Source organism: Triturus cristatus, chromosome 6 (assembly GCF_964204655.1).
Source record: "Triturus cristatus chromosome 6, aTriCri1.1, whole genome shotgun sequence".
Classification (NCBI taxonomy): Eukaryota; Metazoa; Chordata; class Amphibia; order Caudata; family Salamandridae; genus Triturus; species Triturus cristatus.
The window spans coordinates 777,619,926-777,637,967 of record NC_140589.1 but is presented as its reverse complement, the minus strand read 5'-3'; the positions used below and the strand labels follow the sequence as shown (position 1 = coordinate 777,637,967).

The 18,042-nt window shown below is 42.9% G+C and overlaps 1 protein-coding gene across 1 annotated transcript in view; it reads right to left on the bottom strand.

Moving 5' to 3' along the window:
* Positions 1 to 414: 414 nt before the first annotated feature.
* Positions 415 to 18,042, bottom strand: part of LOC146817859 (amine sulfotransferase-like) — a 363,774-nt gene continuing 346,146 nt past the window's right edge. The window contains exon 7 of the mRNA XM_085611341.1: positions 415 to 718. Within this exon, the coding sequence (XP_085467467.1) occupies positions 597 to 718 (122 nt within the window). The 3' untranslated portion in view covers positions 415 to 596. The remainder of the gene's footprint in view (positions 719 to 18,042) is intronic.

Genomic DNA, 18,042 nt, shown 5'->3' with positions numbered 1-18,042 from the left:
TTCGTCATGTCTCTTTCTTCTACCACCCTATTCTTCCTATTTCGCTATTTCACTTCACCAAGATCTTTTTAGTCAATACACTCTCTCTTTGTTATTGTTGTCCAAGCTTTCTTTTCCTACCTCTTTCTCTCTTTTCAGCCTTTCTCTATTTTTTCTGGGTCAAAGTCTACTGACAAAAAATAAGTCCTGGTCCCTAAAATGAGTGTCTAGGTCCTGCACCCATGGCACACCACCTAAGGCACCAACAAGAATCAAACACAGTTTCAATTAGCCTTAGAATCTTTCTTACACATGCATCAACCATCTAGGTGGTAATTGTGGAACGGCCTTTACGGAGATGTTGATCTGAGCAGGCTAAGTGGAGAAAGGGCACCCCATTTTTTAAGCAGATTACACTAAAGAAAAAACAAACCATTTTTTGCCTAAGTCAGACTTTATTTTCAGTTTAAACCAATTTTTCACATTTTACCCGCATTTTTCCAACAAGGCCACATTATCTATATTTCTTGGATACATCAATCAAATTCAGGGGTGTAGATTGCGAATCAAACATCCAATTAAAACAATGTACTTTAATAATACGGACAGTGGTCTCCTTAGTTTTCATTAATGTCCCAGATAAATTTGATTGGCACATCTTTCATCTTTTCTTGAAATATTTTGTCAAACTTTTCATTTTGAGCCACAGTCATGACGTTTTTCCAGTCTCCAATGGTGCCTGTTGAGACAAGGAGAAGAGAGTGGTATTTTCAGGGCTTGTGAGAACCTGATAAGAGACATTGATGACTGCTCTGGAACAAGTAACATATCTTGAAGGTTACCACTGTGTCGCATTGTCATTCACTGCATTACAATCAACTGTGACCTTTACATACACCTTTTGATCCGTGGAACAATATGACGCAAAACATTGAGTTCATTGATTGATGAGTGATAAATCCAAAGTAACATTGTAGATGAGCCACTAGTGGTAGTAGTGATAAACTTTATTCAGTAGCCAAGTACCATCAGAATATACAAACACAAAACGTTGCAAGAAATACATCAAGGTGCATTTTAAAATATCTTTCAGCACAGTTCCTTTTCCTTTTTTTAAATGGACACTATTCAGAGTTCCTTCCCTTTTATTATTGCTAGCATGTAAACCAAAAGCTGTGAACAGGCAAGGCTATGTACAATTCAAGCAAACACTTAAAACATGTAAAATGTATCTTTCTACTTAATATATGAAATTGACATGATTAAAATCAGACAATGATTAAAAGAAGAATTGACCTAAGCACTAGTAATCAAATTCATAAGAATACTATGTTTGTGCCAGACTGCCTGTAGGAATTTTCTCACAGCAATGACAATAACAGGAGTAGTGTCACTTTTTAAAATGTTAAAAGCCACTAAATATTTAATCACCTTCAGGTTATCACATTAGGGGATAATCCATTTCCGGTGTGGGCCAAGATAGCTAGGACAGAAAAATAATATATGTACCTCATCCTCGTCTTCCAAGCCACACGCTTGGCAAATACTGGGGCTTGGGACCTTATACCATTTGTTGGTTAGAAATCTCATAGGTAAAGTACCAAATAGAAAGCGGATATAAAGGCTTTTAGCTAAGGAGTGGATACAAAATCTAAAAATTCTTCAAAAAGAGAAAACAGTTTAATGGCTAAATATCTGTTTGTCAATGTACCTACTTGCTGGTTATTAGAATAACTATCTTGGATGTAAACCCAGTAGCTTGATTTCATGATGTTAAGATCAATTTTGCTCATTTTTTCCGTGTTAGTCCATAATCTTGTTAGTCCACGTTTATTTAACCAATTGAAAACGTGTTTGACCCAGGATACCAACTTGGCACTTCTAGTAGAGAGCACATCAGCGAGACTATCTCTAAAGTCCCTTAGCTCAGGGGTGACCCATAGTCGAATCCAGTAGACAAGTGGTCTAAGAGCAGCTAGATCTGCAATTCTTTTAAGTCCTAAATCAAAGAACAGGGCAGTTAGCGGTGTGCTGTAGGGACAGAGACCAACCATCTTACAAATCTATTTTCTGCAGCAGTAAGTAAGGAGACATTAGCAAATCACCATATCTTAGCTCCGTATAGAGCAGTCCCTTGTGCCTTGCCGGGGTAAACTACTAAGGCCGAAAAGACAGTACAAGAGCTTGTTTGTCTATACAGCCTGCTGATAGCATTTGCTCTATACTCGAGTAGTAATGTGCTTATCCTAAGCTGGTCTTTCCACTTCACCTGCTTTTTTTCACATCATCCAGTTGTAGACCCTTTCATCAATTGTTTTTAAGTGCTTCCACATGGAACGTGTCCCATGTGAATCCTTCCGTGCAGTGCCCCTGGAGAATGGCTTGCCACAAATATCACACTGCATATATTTAGCTATAACCCTCTTTTCCATTAAAGGTATTTTTAAAATGCTTCCAGACATCACTTTGTTTTCTTGAAGGCGGGGTATCTTCCTCCCCATCATCAACAGGTTCTGGATGGTCATCATGGACAGAAGATAAAGCTTCAGCCCTTCTATGGAAGCAGAGCACCACTGCCTCTCAAACTTTACAGAGTTCAGTAGAGAACTAACCATTTTTGGGTGTGGTTTTACATGTACATGGGTGGTGCCCTAGTGTATCCAATCAAAAGGCAAGGTTTGGTTGTGTCATCAAGGGAATTCCTGAATAAGGTCTTTGGATTCACGGATTAGAGAAACTTGTAAAATGAGTAACTATCTTGGAAAACGGATAAAGGGGGCCATATATATACTTGTAAATATGGTCACACTGTTGTCATTTATGAAAATGGAGGGAGGTACTTTTGTGAAATAATCTTTAACATTTTCAATGGCTCCGTGGATCTGACTTCGCGGATCATTCTGATCATGTGATTGGAATTTAAAACCATAGAGTAGCTTTAGTCCTGTCTTTATTTACAGACCTACGGAGATACAGCGGAACCCCCTCAAACAAATCACAAAATATCTCTAACTTGTATAATTACATTTACAAACACATTACATATTATACATTAAGTATGTATGTCATGTTTACCTTTTCCTACATATATAAAGTATATTTATATAAAGAAGGATCTCTGCAGTCCAAAAAAATACTAAATTAAAAATCAAGATAAACTGTAATAGACTTAGTACTAACAAAACTCCCTAGAAATTAACTCAAAAAAGTAAACATTGCTGGGACATATTACTTCAGAAATAGAATTTGAAAAACCTTTAATATTTGCTGAAAAAAAATGTTACAGGGGCATCATAGTCAGGAAATAGAATTTAAAAAACCTTTGAAATTCACTGAAAAATCAAAAGTTACTGGGACATTATAGTAAGAAAATAGAATTAAAATAACCATAGAAACTTACTGAAAAAAACAAAGGGTACCGGAATGTTATAGTTAGGCTCAGATTTCACATGTACAAAACCATAGATATTCAGCAGATATAGTTACCTGAACTAACTATAACTTACTCCCCAATGCACTGCTTTTGACCTCACATAATACATCACTCATGACTAAGTCAGTGACATCACTGATGATATCACTGATTTCTCTATGGAGACAGTCTAGGCACCACAGTTCTATTGCATGATTCCCTTTCCTTCAAAAGAAAGAGTATTAAAGTTAAAATCTCATATTATAAGGATAGAAAACAATGTAAGGAGCAGGACGAAGAGAAGAACACTTACTACTAAATTTTCAAATCAATCTATGCAGCAATATACTGTCTAGAAAAACTTTGAGGAAGTGTTCAAGCTGCACATCATCCGTTTCAGGAAACCATACATGCAACGACGTATCAGAGAATGGTAAGAGAGACATAAGGTGGTGCATCACCATCAGCAGTTGGACCATCTGTGGGAGTCTTTCCACTTGACCAGGGGCCAGATGTATGACCTGCAAAATAGCTTCTATTATGTGATTAGTTTTAACTTCTAATGCAACGACCTAACCTCTGGCCCCCTACCCGCTTTTAGGTTGCCCCACCCTGTCCTGATGAAGATCCGCAAGGCCGAGGAATTAATCGCCCTCATGGCTACAAGTCAGATCGAAACGTCGACGCCCAGTTAATTCAGCCTGGACCCTGAGTTCTACCCCCACGTGCCACCCTAGAAAGGACTTCTAGTTGAAATTGATATTACAACATCCCTGTGAGTGATTTGTCGCCAGGCTACCTAAGGACGGTGATTTATAACCAGTCCACCTTTTGCTTTGACATATTAAACTTCTCTATGCATTTCTTTTGAAATACATTTCCTTATCACTTCACTCTTGAGCACCCTTCTCTTCTGCACGTTCCCTTCGGAGCAACCCTTCTTAATTGATATCGTATTGAATATTGTCTGATTTTCACCAATTGATCTAAATAAATATATATGGTGATCCAGATTATCGTCTGTTGCACTCTTTTATGTTGTAAATATAATTTATGTTGCAAATATATTTGCACTAAGTCATAATTATTGATTGATTTAAAACGAAGGTCTAGGACCACTGGCTTTTGTATCGAATCTTACCCAGGTCCTTGACTACTATTGGGTTACCCCATTTCTGTAATGGCCTGCAAAATAGCGCCTCGCAAATTGTGACTCATTTGCGAGGCGCTATTTGGCATGTACAACAGTGTGTTTAACACTGTTTGCGATTCCCAATGGGGTTGCAAATTGCGAGGCTCATGAATAATAATGAGTCTCTCGCAATTTGCGAGCCCACTGGGAATGACAGGCCCTCCCAGAGATGGTGGCCTGCTGGGCTCAGCAGACCACCATGTTTGGGACTACTTTTAAATAAAGCATTTCTTTTTTTTTAGATGCAGCCCATTTTCCTTAAAGGAAAACGGGATGTATTTTTTTTAAAAAATTAAATGTTTTCGTTTCATTTTTTAAGGGCAGATAGTGGGCCTTGGGACCACTGCCTGCCCTTAAAAGATATTTGTAGAGACAGTCACAAATTGCGTCCGCATTGCCACCCTCTTGAAGAAAGTAGTAATTTGTGGGTGTTCTGCAACTGCAATTGCGGTCGCAAAACATTCATACATGGGGCTGCGGTCGCTATTAGGAAGTGAACGCCCCTTCCTGATAGCAACTCGCAATTCCTAAACAGCGAGTCGCAAATAAACTGTGACTCGCTATTTAGGAATTGTACATTGCCCTTTCACATTTTGCATGCACAAACGGGTCGCAAACCCGTTTGCGCATGCAAAATTAGGGTCGTACATCTGGCCCATAATTCTTACCATTCACGCTATTTCACCAAAACTGCAAGACATGGTGACTCAGCGTGCAAAACTTTATATGCCAGTGGATCTAAATATATCTGCCGTTTCCCACTTTAGTAATGCTGTCAAGAAGCATAATTCTTTTTTTTTTTACCTCATCCTTCCTCCTTTCATTACTCTTTAAACACAAGGAGATATCTGAAAAGCAAGTATAGAATACATTTAACTTCAGATTACATACTATAAGATTACATGCTATAAGCAAGTGAATAGCTACATTAGTGGTTATATCAGTGTGTAACAGGCTGTGCAAATGTCTAAGTATAGTGTCTAAATGGTTATGTAAGCGGTTGTATCGATTGATGACTGACTATGATAGTGAGTGTTTGGGTGTGTATCTCTGTGTGTAAGTGGCCCATTAGTTGTGGATATACAAGTGCTGTGTGGGTGTGTGAATGTATGTGTAAGTGCCTCCGTTGCTGTCTGACTGGGTGTGTTAGTGGCTGTATGGTTTTGTAAACAGGCATGTGAGCGACTGTGTGAGTGGGAGACTCAGTGTATAACTAGATGTATGAGTGTGCAAGTGTGTACATAACTGACTGTATGAGTGCTATGTACATTAATGGCTGTATAGCTGTGTGAGTGGGTGCGACAGTGCCTTATGAGTGTGTGAATGACAATGTAATTGTGTGTATAGAAGAGTAAATGGTTATGTGACTAGTTTTATGGGTGTGTGACTGCGTGTGTCAGTCACTCTCTGTCTATATCAGTGGTGGGTACATAAGTACATATGTGCTTTCTTAGGAGTGTAAATAGGTGTGTATGTGTATGCCTGACTGTGTGAGTGGGTACAAATTACATACTAATAAACTACATACTATAAGCAAGCAGCCAAAACTAATAATCATTCATGCTGGCGTAATAAAATACCTATGTTTTTATTATGGCAATTGATTTGACTACTTTGCTGGACAATTTATTGTTAGTCAAAATTCTCATCTAAGCTCCCTTCTATTTTGCCTTTTACTATAGCATCTAGAAGCTACAGTTTCTTTCATCTAATCTACACCTCCACTTTTTTCAGATATACATTTTTAAACTACGACCTAATTAACATACCTGTAAAATCTCTTTGTTGTTGTCCAACTTTCACTGTAATATCTATTAACATCTGTTTCCACTGCAAATCTCAAATAAGAACTATGGCAATCTTCCTACACTATAGGGGCCCGATTAAAATGTGGTTTGGAAGGCCTCCTCATGGCATTTGCTCCATCCGAATCAGATTGGGAACGTGTCTTTCCGACCGAGGGGCCGATTCCAATCTTGTTTGGAATGGCTCAGAATAAGATTTGGAATTGCTTAAACAGGCCCGAAGCCCTTGTTCCTGACTGATTTGTTCCCAGTTCTGAACGACCAGGTAGGATGCCTGGAAGGCCCTAGAGCTGACCAAATTGGTTCTGAAAGGCATACGGAGAGATAGAGCCCTCCGGAACTGAATTACACAGCTCAATGGAGTAGGTTTTCCAAGCGAGCAAGTACGATGAACGATTTGGACAGCCTTTATAATTTGGTTTGCCCGGATCAAAAGGGCTGCTTGAATCAGTCTTTGGGGGCCTGTAGCAGGCCCCTTTCACCTAGGGCCATTGGAATCATGCGCGTGGGGGTACCCATGGGGCACCCCTTTCCAACCATGCACAGTGTGGCAGGCACCAAGGGGTGCCTGCCACAGGGTTCACGACTATCCCCAACCACCCCTTGTGTCATTGGGAACCTGTGTACGCGTTCAGTACTCCCCAGATAGCATTAGCGCCTTCCTGGAGTCAAGATCAATATTGATGAGTTTGGATTTCTTAGTAAAGAAGGCAGCCAGTTCATCGCATGAAGGTGGGCTGACTCCAGAGGCCGAGTGGTTTGGTGTTTCCACCGATTGTTTTTCACCAACTCAAAAAGTTTCTTGGGGCGATTAGCAGCTTGATTAAGTTGGGACCTGAAGTTAGGAGCCTGTGCATTTGGTCATAACATAGCTACCATTGAAGTCAATGGGAGTCTAACCAAATCGCATTTGGAAGCATCCAGATGCTTCATACTCGGTCGGTCAGACTCTCCCGATACCAGTTGGTCAGAAACCATTCCCAAGCTGATTCGGTGGGAATGCTTTCCTAACCGCATCGTAATCGGGCCCTAATTAGAAAAGGAGCTAAAATGGCTACCCAGTGGAAGCTGGTGAAGCTTCAAAGTGGTGGGCTGGAGGGCAGGGGTAGGGGTCCGCAGAGTCGTGGGCACAAACACATTACACAAATCAACACAACTGCACATAAACTCATGAAAGCACACTAACCACAGCCTCTCTAACCTCGGAGCACTGTTTCTCCAGCTCCTTGCTGTCTGCTCTGCTTAGCCCTGTCCATGCTACCATCATATGCCCCTTCTATTTAGTACTCGTCCACCTCATACTGCTCCTTGCAGTGCACAGCACCCCAGGCAATAACCCAAAGCCTGTAACAAAAGAAGGTACGTTGTTCCTAAACAGGGTCATAGAACAGATGGGGAACAGAGTGCTATGTACAAGGCCCACTATAAATACAGGTAATCCTGCTGATTTAATAATGCAGGAAAATTGTTTCATTTGGAACTAGGGCCCTCACACACCCAGCCAGCAGGTGTCATGCTTCATCATTGGGCCTGCTCCTCGTCGGGTCGGCGCTGCAATACCCGACGGGCACCTAATGAGGGGCTCTTTGGCGGAGATCTTTTGTTCCATGCCGTATGGTGTCGTGGGGGTGAGGGACCTATAACGTGTAGATGTGATGTGTTAGTGAGTGCAAAGGTTAAAACAGGTCAGGAAGTCCAGTGCGAACCAGTTTTTTGTATTAGGCTCCCTGCCTGATTAAAAATAGAGAGTGTGTGGCAGCTATGTGACCATAGTGGATCAAAAAATATATTAGCGCCCTACTCTTACTATCAAGGTCAACATGTTTCATGCCTAATTGTCAGGGGGATCAGTGGCAATTCTTCAGGACCATAGTGAATACTATCTACACATTGTGATCAGGTGGCATCACCTACCTATCACATGAAGAGACCTCGGGAAAAAACATTTACCCACAGGTATAGAGGACAATCTAGAAAAAAGGAAAAATCATACTCAAACTCTAGTAGGTTAATACTGTATAAACATAGTGGAAGTAAAAGGCTCTCTCAACACCATAAGTTGTAAACCTATGACCCATAGTGTGCGCAAATGTGCATAATAACATCACTCAACAGTAATAATGTCATCAACACGAAACTATAATCGTGACTTACTTAAGTAGAAAGGTTTAAGTGAGCACATAGTCAAATATGCTAAAAACAGGACTCACAAAAACACAGAATGGCGATGGGGAAGGTAAAAGGACTCACCTAGTCATTAAAGGGTTATGTCTCAACAGTTGCCGGCTGATCAAGGACACACATGGTGGAGTGTCCTAGAGAACAGAATAATGGCAGGAAGATCAGATGATCGAATTTATGCTACATCACCCAATTGCTCAGAACATACCAATGGTAGGTAACAGGGAGGGTAGTGGTCTAGTTTGGCACTTATCGCAACATATTGCGTTAAATGAGGAGCGATTTGCGTGAGCATCGTAACACTGGAAGACATATCTAGCCCCGAGGGCCCGCCAAGGAAAACCCAAAAGATTGTGAGTGAACCTAGCGGCCGGGGGAAAAAGGGGGGGTCCCCGCGTCCATAACCAGCTCAACATGTAAATAATGCCGTGGGGGCTAACGTGCCAACTATACAAGAAAAACCGACTCGTAGCCCAACCTGTTACCTCCAGTGTCGCTGACAGTGGGGGCAGGAACCACTTGTGCTCTCCTAAGTCTCACCTTGTTTGCAGTGGTGTCCGTGTAGTAAACCTACCCAAACATCGCCGAAAACGGTCAGTGGTTTCACCTACGAGGGGAAGTTAAATATCTCCCCGGTTCCTGTTTGAGGCGGGACTAGAAGACGATAGGTTACCAGTGGGTGAGTAATCGTCTATCTGATTTAAGGGACGCCTACCCAGGGGATTCTATGTCGGCCATCTTTGAACGGGCAAAAGGCCAAAGCATACTTTATGTATGGCTTAATTTGAAACCGCTCAAGTGGGAGACATTGATTGAATGTATACAAAATGCTGAACAAGGCTCATAAAAGAGAACAATGGGGGAAATAATAACGGTGTCTGTTGATAGTATGTAATAAGGGCTTATCCGTTGATCAGGTCCATGATCTAGTCGCAGTGTTGACCAATATATTTCGAAGCAATCCAGGTTTTATCAAAAACGGTATAAAGGCCCTGTAAGTGGGTGTACGGAATAACAGGCACTTGTTCCAAGTTGACAAAATTTAGATCAGTGTACAAGTACTACGGCAGTGAAGTACTACCGTCCCATAAGTCTGTCGATGTAAGTGTAAACATGGCAGAATATCATAAACCAGCATACCCAATATATAAAGGCTTAAACACACAAATCCATGGTGTTATCACAATAACCAACCACACTAGTTCGCTGATTTTTCTGCTATGTGTTGTGGTGTCCCAATTGTTAGGTTGAAAAAACAATTATTATTAAAAGTATGTATACATTTTATACATACAACTAAAATGGGCCAGTAGAAGCAATTTGGCCTCTCTGGTAACCTACTATTGTCCCACGGGGGTAACCCGTACATGTAATATATCAAAAAAAGGGGGGGGGGAGAGTTCACAGGGCTTGATAGGTCCAACGTACGTGCCCCAAATGGTCTGTAACAAAAGAAGGTACGTTGTTCCTAAACAGGGTCATAGAACAGATGTGGAACAGAGTGCTATGTACAAGGCCCACTATAAATACAGGTAATCCTGCTGATTTAATAATGCAGGAAAATTGTTTCCTTTGGAACTAGGGCCCTCACACACCCAGCCAGCAGGTGTCATGCTTCATCATTGGGCCTGCTCCTCGTCGGGTCGGCGCTGCAATACCCGACGGGCACCCAATGAGGGGCTCTTTGGCGGAGATCTTTTGTTCCATGCCGTATGGTGTCGTGGGGGTGAGGGACCTATAACGTGTAGATGTGATGTGTTAGTGAGTGCAAAGGTTAAAACAGGTCAGGAAGTCCAGTGCGAACCAGTTTTTTGTATTGGGCTCCCTGCCTGATTAAAAATAGAGAGTGTGTGGCAGCTATGTGACCATAGTGGATCAAAAAATATATTAGCGCCCTACTCTTACTATCAAGGTCAACATGTTTCATGCCTAATTGTCAGGGGGATCAGTGGCAATTCTTCAGGACCATAGTGAATACTATCTACACATTGTGATCAGGTGGCATCACCTACCTATCACATGAAGAGACCTCGGGAAAAAACATTTACCCACAGGTATAGAGGACAATCTAGAAAAAAGGAAAAATCATACTCAAACTCTAGTAGGTTAATACTGTATAAACATAGTGGAAGTAAAAGGCTCTCTCAACACCATAAGTTGTAAACCTATGACCCATAGTGTGCGCAAATGTGCATAATAACATCACTCAACAGTAATAATGTCATCAACACGAAACTATAATCGTGACTTACTTAAGTAGAAAGATTTAAGTGAGCACATAGTCAAATATGCTAAAAACAGGACTCACAAAAACACAGAATGGCGATGGGGAAGGTAAAAGGACTCACCTAGTCATTAAAGGGTTATGTCTCAACAGTTGCCGGCTGATCAAGGACACACATGGTGGAGTGTCCTAGAGAACAGAATAATGGCAGGAAGATCAGATGATCGAATTTATGCTACATCACCCAATTGCTCAGAACATACCAATGGTAGGTAACAGGGAGGGTAGTGGTCTAGTTTGGCACTTATCGCAACATATTGCGTTAAATGAGGAGCGATTTGCGTGAGCATCGTAACACTGGAAGACATATCTTGCCCCGAGGGCCCGCCAAGGAAAACCCAAAAGATTGTGAGTGAACCTAGCGGCCGGGGGAAAAAAAAAGGGGGGTCCCCGCGTCCATAACCAGCTCAACATGTAAATAATGCCGTGGGGGCTAACGTGCCAACTATACAAGAAAAACCGACTCGTAGCCCAACCTGTTACCTCCAGTGTCGCTGACAGTGGGGACAGGAACCACTTGTGCTCTCCTAAGTCTCACCTTGTTTGCAGTGGTGTCCGTGTAGTAAACCTACCCATACATCGCCGAAAACGGTCAGTGGTTTCACCTACGAGGGGAAGTTAAATATCTCCCCGGTTCCTGTTTGAGGCGGGACTAGAAGACGATAGGTTACCAGTGGGTGAGTAATCGTCTATCTGATTTAAGGGACGCCTACCCAGGGGATTCTATGTCGGCCATCTTTGAACGGGCAAAAGGCCACAGCATACTTTATGTATGGCTTAATTTGAAACCGCTCAAGTGGGAGACATTGATCGAATGTATACAAAATGCTGAACAAGGCTCATAAAAGAGAACAATGGGGGAAATAATAACGGTGTCTGTTGATAGTATGTAATAAGGGCTTATCCGTTGATCAGGTCCATGATCTAGTCGCAGTGTTGACCAATATATTTCGAAGCAATCCAGGTTTTATCAAAAACGGTATAAAGGCCCTGTAAGTGGGTGTACGGAATAACAGGCACTTGTTCCAAGTTGACAAAATTTAGATCAGTGTACAAGTACTACGGCAGTGAAGTACTACCGTCCCATAAGTCTGTCGATGTAAGTGTAAACATGGCAGAATATCATAAACCAGCATACCCAATATATAAAGGCTTAAACACACAAATCCATGGTGTTATCCCAATAACCAACCACACTAGTTCGCTGATTTTTCTGCTATGTGTTGTGGTGTCCCAATTGTTAGGTTGAAAAAACAATTATTATTAAAAGTATGTATACATTTTATACATACAACTAAAATGGGCCAGTAGAAGCAATTTGGCCTCTCTGGTAACCTACTATTGTCCCACGGGGGTAACCCGTACATGTAATATATCAAAAAAAGTGGGGGGGAGAGTTCACAGGGCTTGATAGGTCCAACGAACGTGCCCCAAATGGTCTGTAACAAAAGAAGGTACGTTGTTCCTAAACAGGGTCATAGAACAGATGGGGAACAGAGTGCTATGTACAAGGCCCACTATAAATACAGGTAATCCTGCTGATTTAATAATGCAGGAAAATTGTTTCCTTTGGAACTAGAGCCCTCACACACCCAGCCAGCAGGTGTCATGCTTCATCATTGGGCCTGCTCCTCGTCGGGTCGGCGCTGCAATACCCGACGGGCACCCAATGAGGGGCTCTTTGGCGGAGATCTTTTGTTCCATGCCGTATGGTGTCGTGGGGGTGAGGGACCTATAACGTGTAGATGTGATGTGTTAGTGAGTGCAAAGGTTAAAACAGGTCAGGAAGTCCAGTGCGAACCAGTTTTTTGTATTGGGCTCCCTGCCTGATTAAAAATAGAGAGTGTGTGGCAGCTATGTGACCATAGTGGATCAAAAAATATATTAGCGCCCTACTCTTACTATCAAGGTCAACATGTTTCATGCCTAATTGTCAGGGGGATCAGTGGCAATTCTTCAGGACCATAGTGAATATTATCTACACATTGTGATCAGGTGGCATCACCTACCTATCACATGAAGAGACCTCGACAAAAAAACATTTACCCACAGGTATAGAGGACAATCTAGAACAAGCATTTGCAATGCAATAGGTCTCGCATTACTGAAAGTTTGAGCTACTGGCGTTGCATAATTATTTGCAACGCCAATAGCTCAAAATGTTAGTAATGAAAGACCTATTGCATTGCAAATGCTTGTTTTTGGGGGGGGGTACATTAGATTTTGCTGACAGCACATCCCCGTTTTCAGGTGCAAGCTAAAAAGGAGCTCAGCCGTGCCCCTGGTTGCCATCTCATGTGACACTAGCTAATGTTGAGCCACTGCACTTCAACTCAGGCCGCTATATGTGCACTGTATTTACACAGAAGGGTATTTAATGGCCCCCGCGCAACCCCAGGTAAAATTAAGAGTGGAAGGAATGCTTGAATGAACTAGCAGGCCACGTTTTATGGATTGAGCAAGTTGGGCAGCAGTGATTAAAAGTCTAATTTAACAACAAGAAAGCTCCTGCGATGGATGTTTATTTTATTTGTAACTGATGATCAGGTCCCTGCAGTGCAGCCTCGGAGCAGGTCAGATTTCCCAGGGGATCTGCGGCATCTCTGCAACCAAACACGAATCCTGCAGGGAGAAAGATTTATTGGAATCCCTGGTCTGCAAAGCAGCCACTTCCATAAAGCACCGGGAGCTGAGTGAATTCTCCTGAACCCCATTTTGAGACCCTCGTGAAAGGCGTTTGATTGTTGAAGTCCTCGGGCTCAGCTGGCGGCATCGGGGCCCTTCACGAGGGCTGCGCCGGCGATGGCCACTCTGCACTGTCGCCTGCACCAGCAGACCGCCGTTTTAGCGGCAGTCTTCTGCCACTAAAGCGGCGATAATTTTATCGCCTGTCTTGATAATATGCCCCTAACTTATTCATTCTCGTCTCAAATTTGGGAGGATTTTGCTCTGTGCAGGTTCATTGCCGATTTGCAGTGCAATAGGTCTCCCATTTACGCGAGTTTAAGCTATTGATATTGTAAATTACAATGCCTTTTATTTATGTTTTAAACACGAAAACCAAAATAAAAGGCATTGTTATTTGCAATGTCAATAGCTCAAACTCGCATAAATACGAGACCTATTGCATTGCAAATGCTTGTTTTTTTTTTGCTTTGTCTCCGAGAAAGGTGATCAATCTTTTCCTTGAACGTTGATGCTGCTAATCAGAAGACAGCCTTCTCTGGTAGGAAATTATAAAAACTTTTTGAGCTTATTTTGTCTAAAACGGATGATCGGGTTGTATTTTGCAAAATTAAAAAAATTGTGTGAGTTTTTAGTCCATGGAATGGCAGTACTTCAAAATGTTTGCAATCTAAAAGGAGTAAACAACAACTCCCTGAATGGGCACACACAAAAGAGATAAGCTACGTGAATGTGTGGGTGTCAAGACACTTCCCACAAATAGCTTTAGAGGTTGTATACTTGTAGCTGGTAACACAGCTGACTGTGCTAAAAACATAGCTCATTTGGTTACTGCATGTATTGCAGAGATCTATGTGTAACCTGCAAGTTACATGCTAGAAGTGGAATGCCAGTGAACGTGATAAACGCAAGCAATACTCGGATTACAATAAACAAACACAGAATGTCTTTTTTGGCCGCAGCGGGATTGCAGCATTGAAAACTTAGGTTGTTCTATAACCAAAATGACTCACGTTGCCGCACAAGGCACGCTCTTACCAAAAGTTGACGGAACCCTTTGCGTTGCGTATCGCTGCATTTGGGTGTTAAACTGGCGCTAAAGATGCAGTACGTGCTCAGACAGGGTTAACATGCAAGAAATCAGCAACACAGCGAAGCGATGCTACCACAATCCGCCTGTTGACCAAATCGTTTAGTCAACTCTGCTGCACAATATGTTCCTCCTGTGCCGCATAATTCCAGTGGTCCGGTCAGTAGGTAAACGTGACGTTCTATACGACTTTGAACCATGCAGGAAGTGGAAAAACCCACTTCATGTAAGCACCCCTAGTGCACTATTCCTGCTTCAGAAAGTTCATTTACCCCATTTCTGAGGTGAATGACCAGGGAACATGCGGCCGGGTTTGGGGCATAATCGCTTTGGGGTCTCTGAGGTTGAAATCGTAAGCAAGGAAACAGCGTTTTCTTTAGGGGAAAAGCTATTCTAGAACGAGAATTTTTTTTTACATGTTTGCAATAGTGTCTCAATTGGTTTCCTCTATTCGCTGGTTCAAATTCAAATTGTGTTATGTAACATGGACTACAACAAAATTGTTTCCCCTCCCCAGAAGCACACTGCCCCCCTTTCCCATCACTACAAACTCTCACGCTACGCTTGCCCCTCCTCGTCTTCAGAGCCCTGTTACCCAGTTTTTATGGGGACCACCGATTCACACGTGTCGCCCCAGGCTGGAGAGCTACAATAATTTCCCGTCTACGTTTTGGAGCCCAGCCTTCCTCCCTGGTTGATACCGTGCAGGTCCGGCCCATAAATCCCACATGTGCGTCCATAACCCTACATACCAACTCATTAGTTTTAACGAGGATAAAGCGGCCAGTCTGCATGCAGCCGGTCGGACCATTGTGTGTTAGACAGCAAGGCAACTCAGTGGGTTAAAAACGGTCTTAAGGACGCAGGTGCAGAGTCTGCAGGGCTGGCAAGCCTTCCATCCTTCCAAGGTCAAGCAGACGTGTTTGATAAGAACAGTATATAATTCCGAAGCACAGCGGTGGCAAACAGGCACAGAGGCCACTGCAATGAGCACGTCATTGCTGTGTTTTAAGTGCTTTGCTCTGCATAGACAACCTCTTCCATTTAAATTTCAAAGGTCGATAGGGTCGGGGCAGAGCAGTCACGGTGCGTGGGGAGGTTGATAAGGCCAGAGTAGAGCGCATTACAGGCCAATGGTACCAAACAAAATAAACAACATTTTATCAAATTAAAAAGTAAAATAGAATGGAAGCCATGGAGACGCATATAGTTTCAAGTAGGAAATCTTCAAACACAAATGAGAGAATAAACCAGCCAAAACCACGCCATGATTGCGTTTCTGTATGTTTGGGGTGAGTGACAGGCGCTTTGTGAGTTGGTGCAAGTGATCTTTACTGGGGGAGAGTAAAGGGGGCTTTGAGTGGATTTTTGAGGGCTTGAAAGACGCCAGAGTACCTACAACGGAGCCTCAAACCCGCCCCTATGCAAACATTAATGCGCGGCCCTAGCTAACAAGCTGTACGGAGTCTGCAGCAGAACTCAAACACAAAGGGAAGCTGGGGGGGGCTCCAAGAAGAAGGCCTGTTACTGTACCGAAATACTATGGGCCCTGCACTCATGCAGTACACACAGGGCCCTACCGAACAGTTGACGCCCTCGCCTACCTTGACATCTGTAACAGACAAGCACCTCCAATTACGGCATTGTTGCTGTGCGCAGAATACAAGCGCTACAAGGCCTTACCATGGACAGAATAAGCGCTATATAAATCGCTGCAACATAAGAAACATGTACAGTATTTTACTCAATGGCCTGTGCGCAAATGGAGTGATCACTGCAAACCTGGACGGGATAAAGACCTGTGGGTTCTGCGGGCCCACCTGAGGCTTTTATCACTGACTACTTATCCACGCCCAAGCTGTACTTAAATCTCTCTTATCCACTAGAGCAATTTTTAATCAAAATTAATATTATTAACACTAAATATAAACATCGGAGTTTATAATCCAAGGCAAGGGTCCTATGGCCGCCGCACAGATGAAAGGCGGAGTTGGCCTCAGACACGTGAAACACAGATCACCGCGGCGGGGGTACAGCCTCCTTATGCACCTTCCCGTGTTTCCACCTTACAGTCTGCCATCACCAAAAAGAAGCCAGGCAGAAGGCTCTAATTTGTAAGCGTGAGCTAATGCCTGCTAGGCGAAACGAGTTTTTCATTGCGCATATTAGAATTTGAGTTGCGAGTAGGCGCTTTGATGGATTTATACTGTGGCTCAGGCTAAAGGTTAGGGCGGTTCATCGCAGCCGATACAGGCAGCCTCCCCCAAAGCAATCCGCCCCACAGCCAAACACAGGGCTGAAGCATTGGAGATCATAGCGTCAATCCTGCTTGTTCCCGTCTGCCTTATGCACGAAGGGGGTTACCCTAAGAGACGGCCTTCTGCCTTCAGAAGGGCTCCGGTTTGAAGCACCAGAGGAAGGAATTAAACACCAAAGCCGCATAAATCTCTTCCAGTTGAGAGATGTTTGATGGCTTCTTTGTTTTAGGCAGTGTTCATGTTCGGCAGCGCTGGGATCAGTCACCTCCCTGTCAGGCTCTCTCCTGACTGAACCTGTCAGCTGTTAACCTAGATACAGAAATTTGGATATAAAAAAAAAGGCAAAAAATCGTAAATAAATAAAAGGCTAACACTGTACCTCTGATTGCCCATCTTTGGAACCTTCTTCGGACATTCTTGTTGTTTTTTCGACCTAATTTGACATGGTTTTATTAGCGTTTGCTTCAATGCGTTTGCTTCAATAACAAAGCGAGGACGGAGAGGAGGGAGGCCACGCCCCCAACAACGACCGGCGCTTACATTTGTCGGCGGGGTCTGGCACGTCTGTCGGGGAGGGGTTAAAAACAGATGTCACACTGCAGCAATTAAGTGCGAGTGAAGCGGAGGAAAACTGTAGTTAGGCGCCGCTGCTTCGGGACTTCACGGAAGTTACCATAGGATCAACAGCCAACAGAAATCAAGAAAACAACAGCAATGCCAGACTTGAACCAATCACAAGGGGCAGGAGAAATTACACGGAGTTGAAGCCAATATAGAGATTACTTTAAGTCTCGCTGAGACAGTGCATGCAGTGCATGCACTGCTAACGCGAGACCTAAAAAAGGAAAAATCACACTCAAACTCTAGTAGGTTAATACTGTATAAACATAGTGGAAGTAAAAGGCTCTCTCAACACCATAAGTTGTAAACCTATGACCCATAGTGTGCACAAATGTGCATAATAACATCACTCAACAGTAATAATGTCATCAACACGAAACTATAATCGTGACTTACTTAAGTAGAAAGGTTTAAGTGAGCACATAGTCAAATATGCTAAAAACAGGACTCACAAAAACACAGAATGGCGATGGGGAAGGTAAAAGGACTCACCTAGTCATTAAAGGGTTATGTCTCAACAGTTGCCGGCTGATCA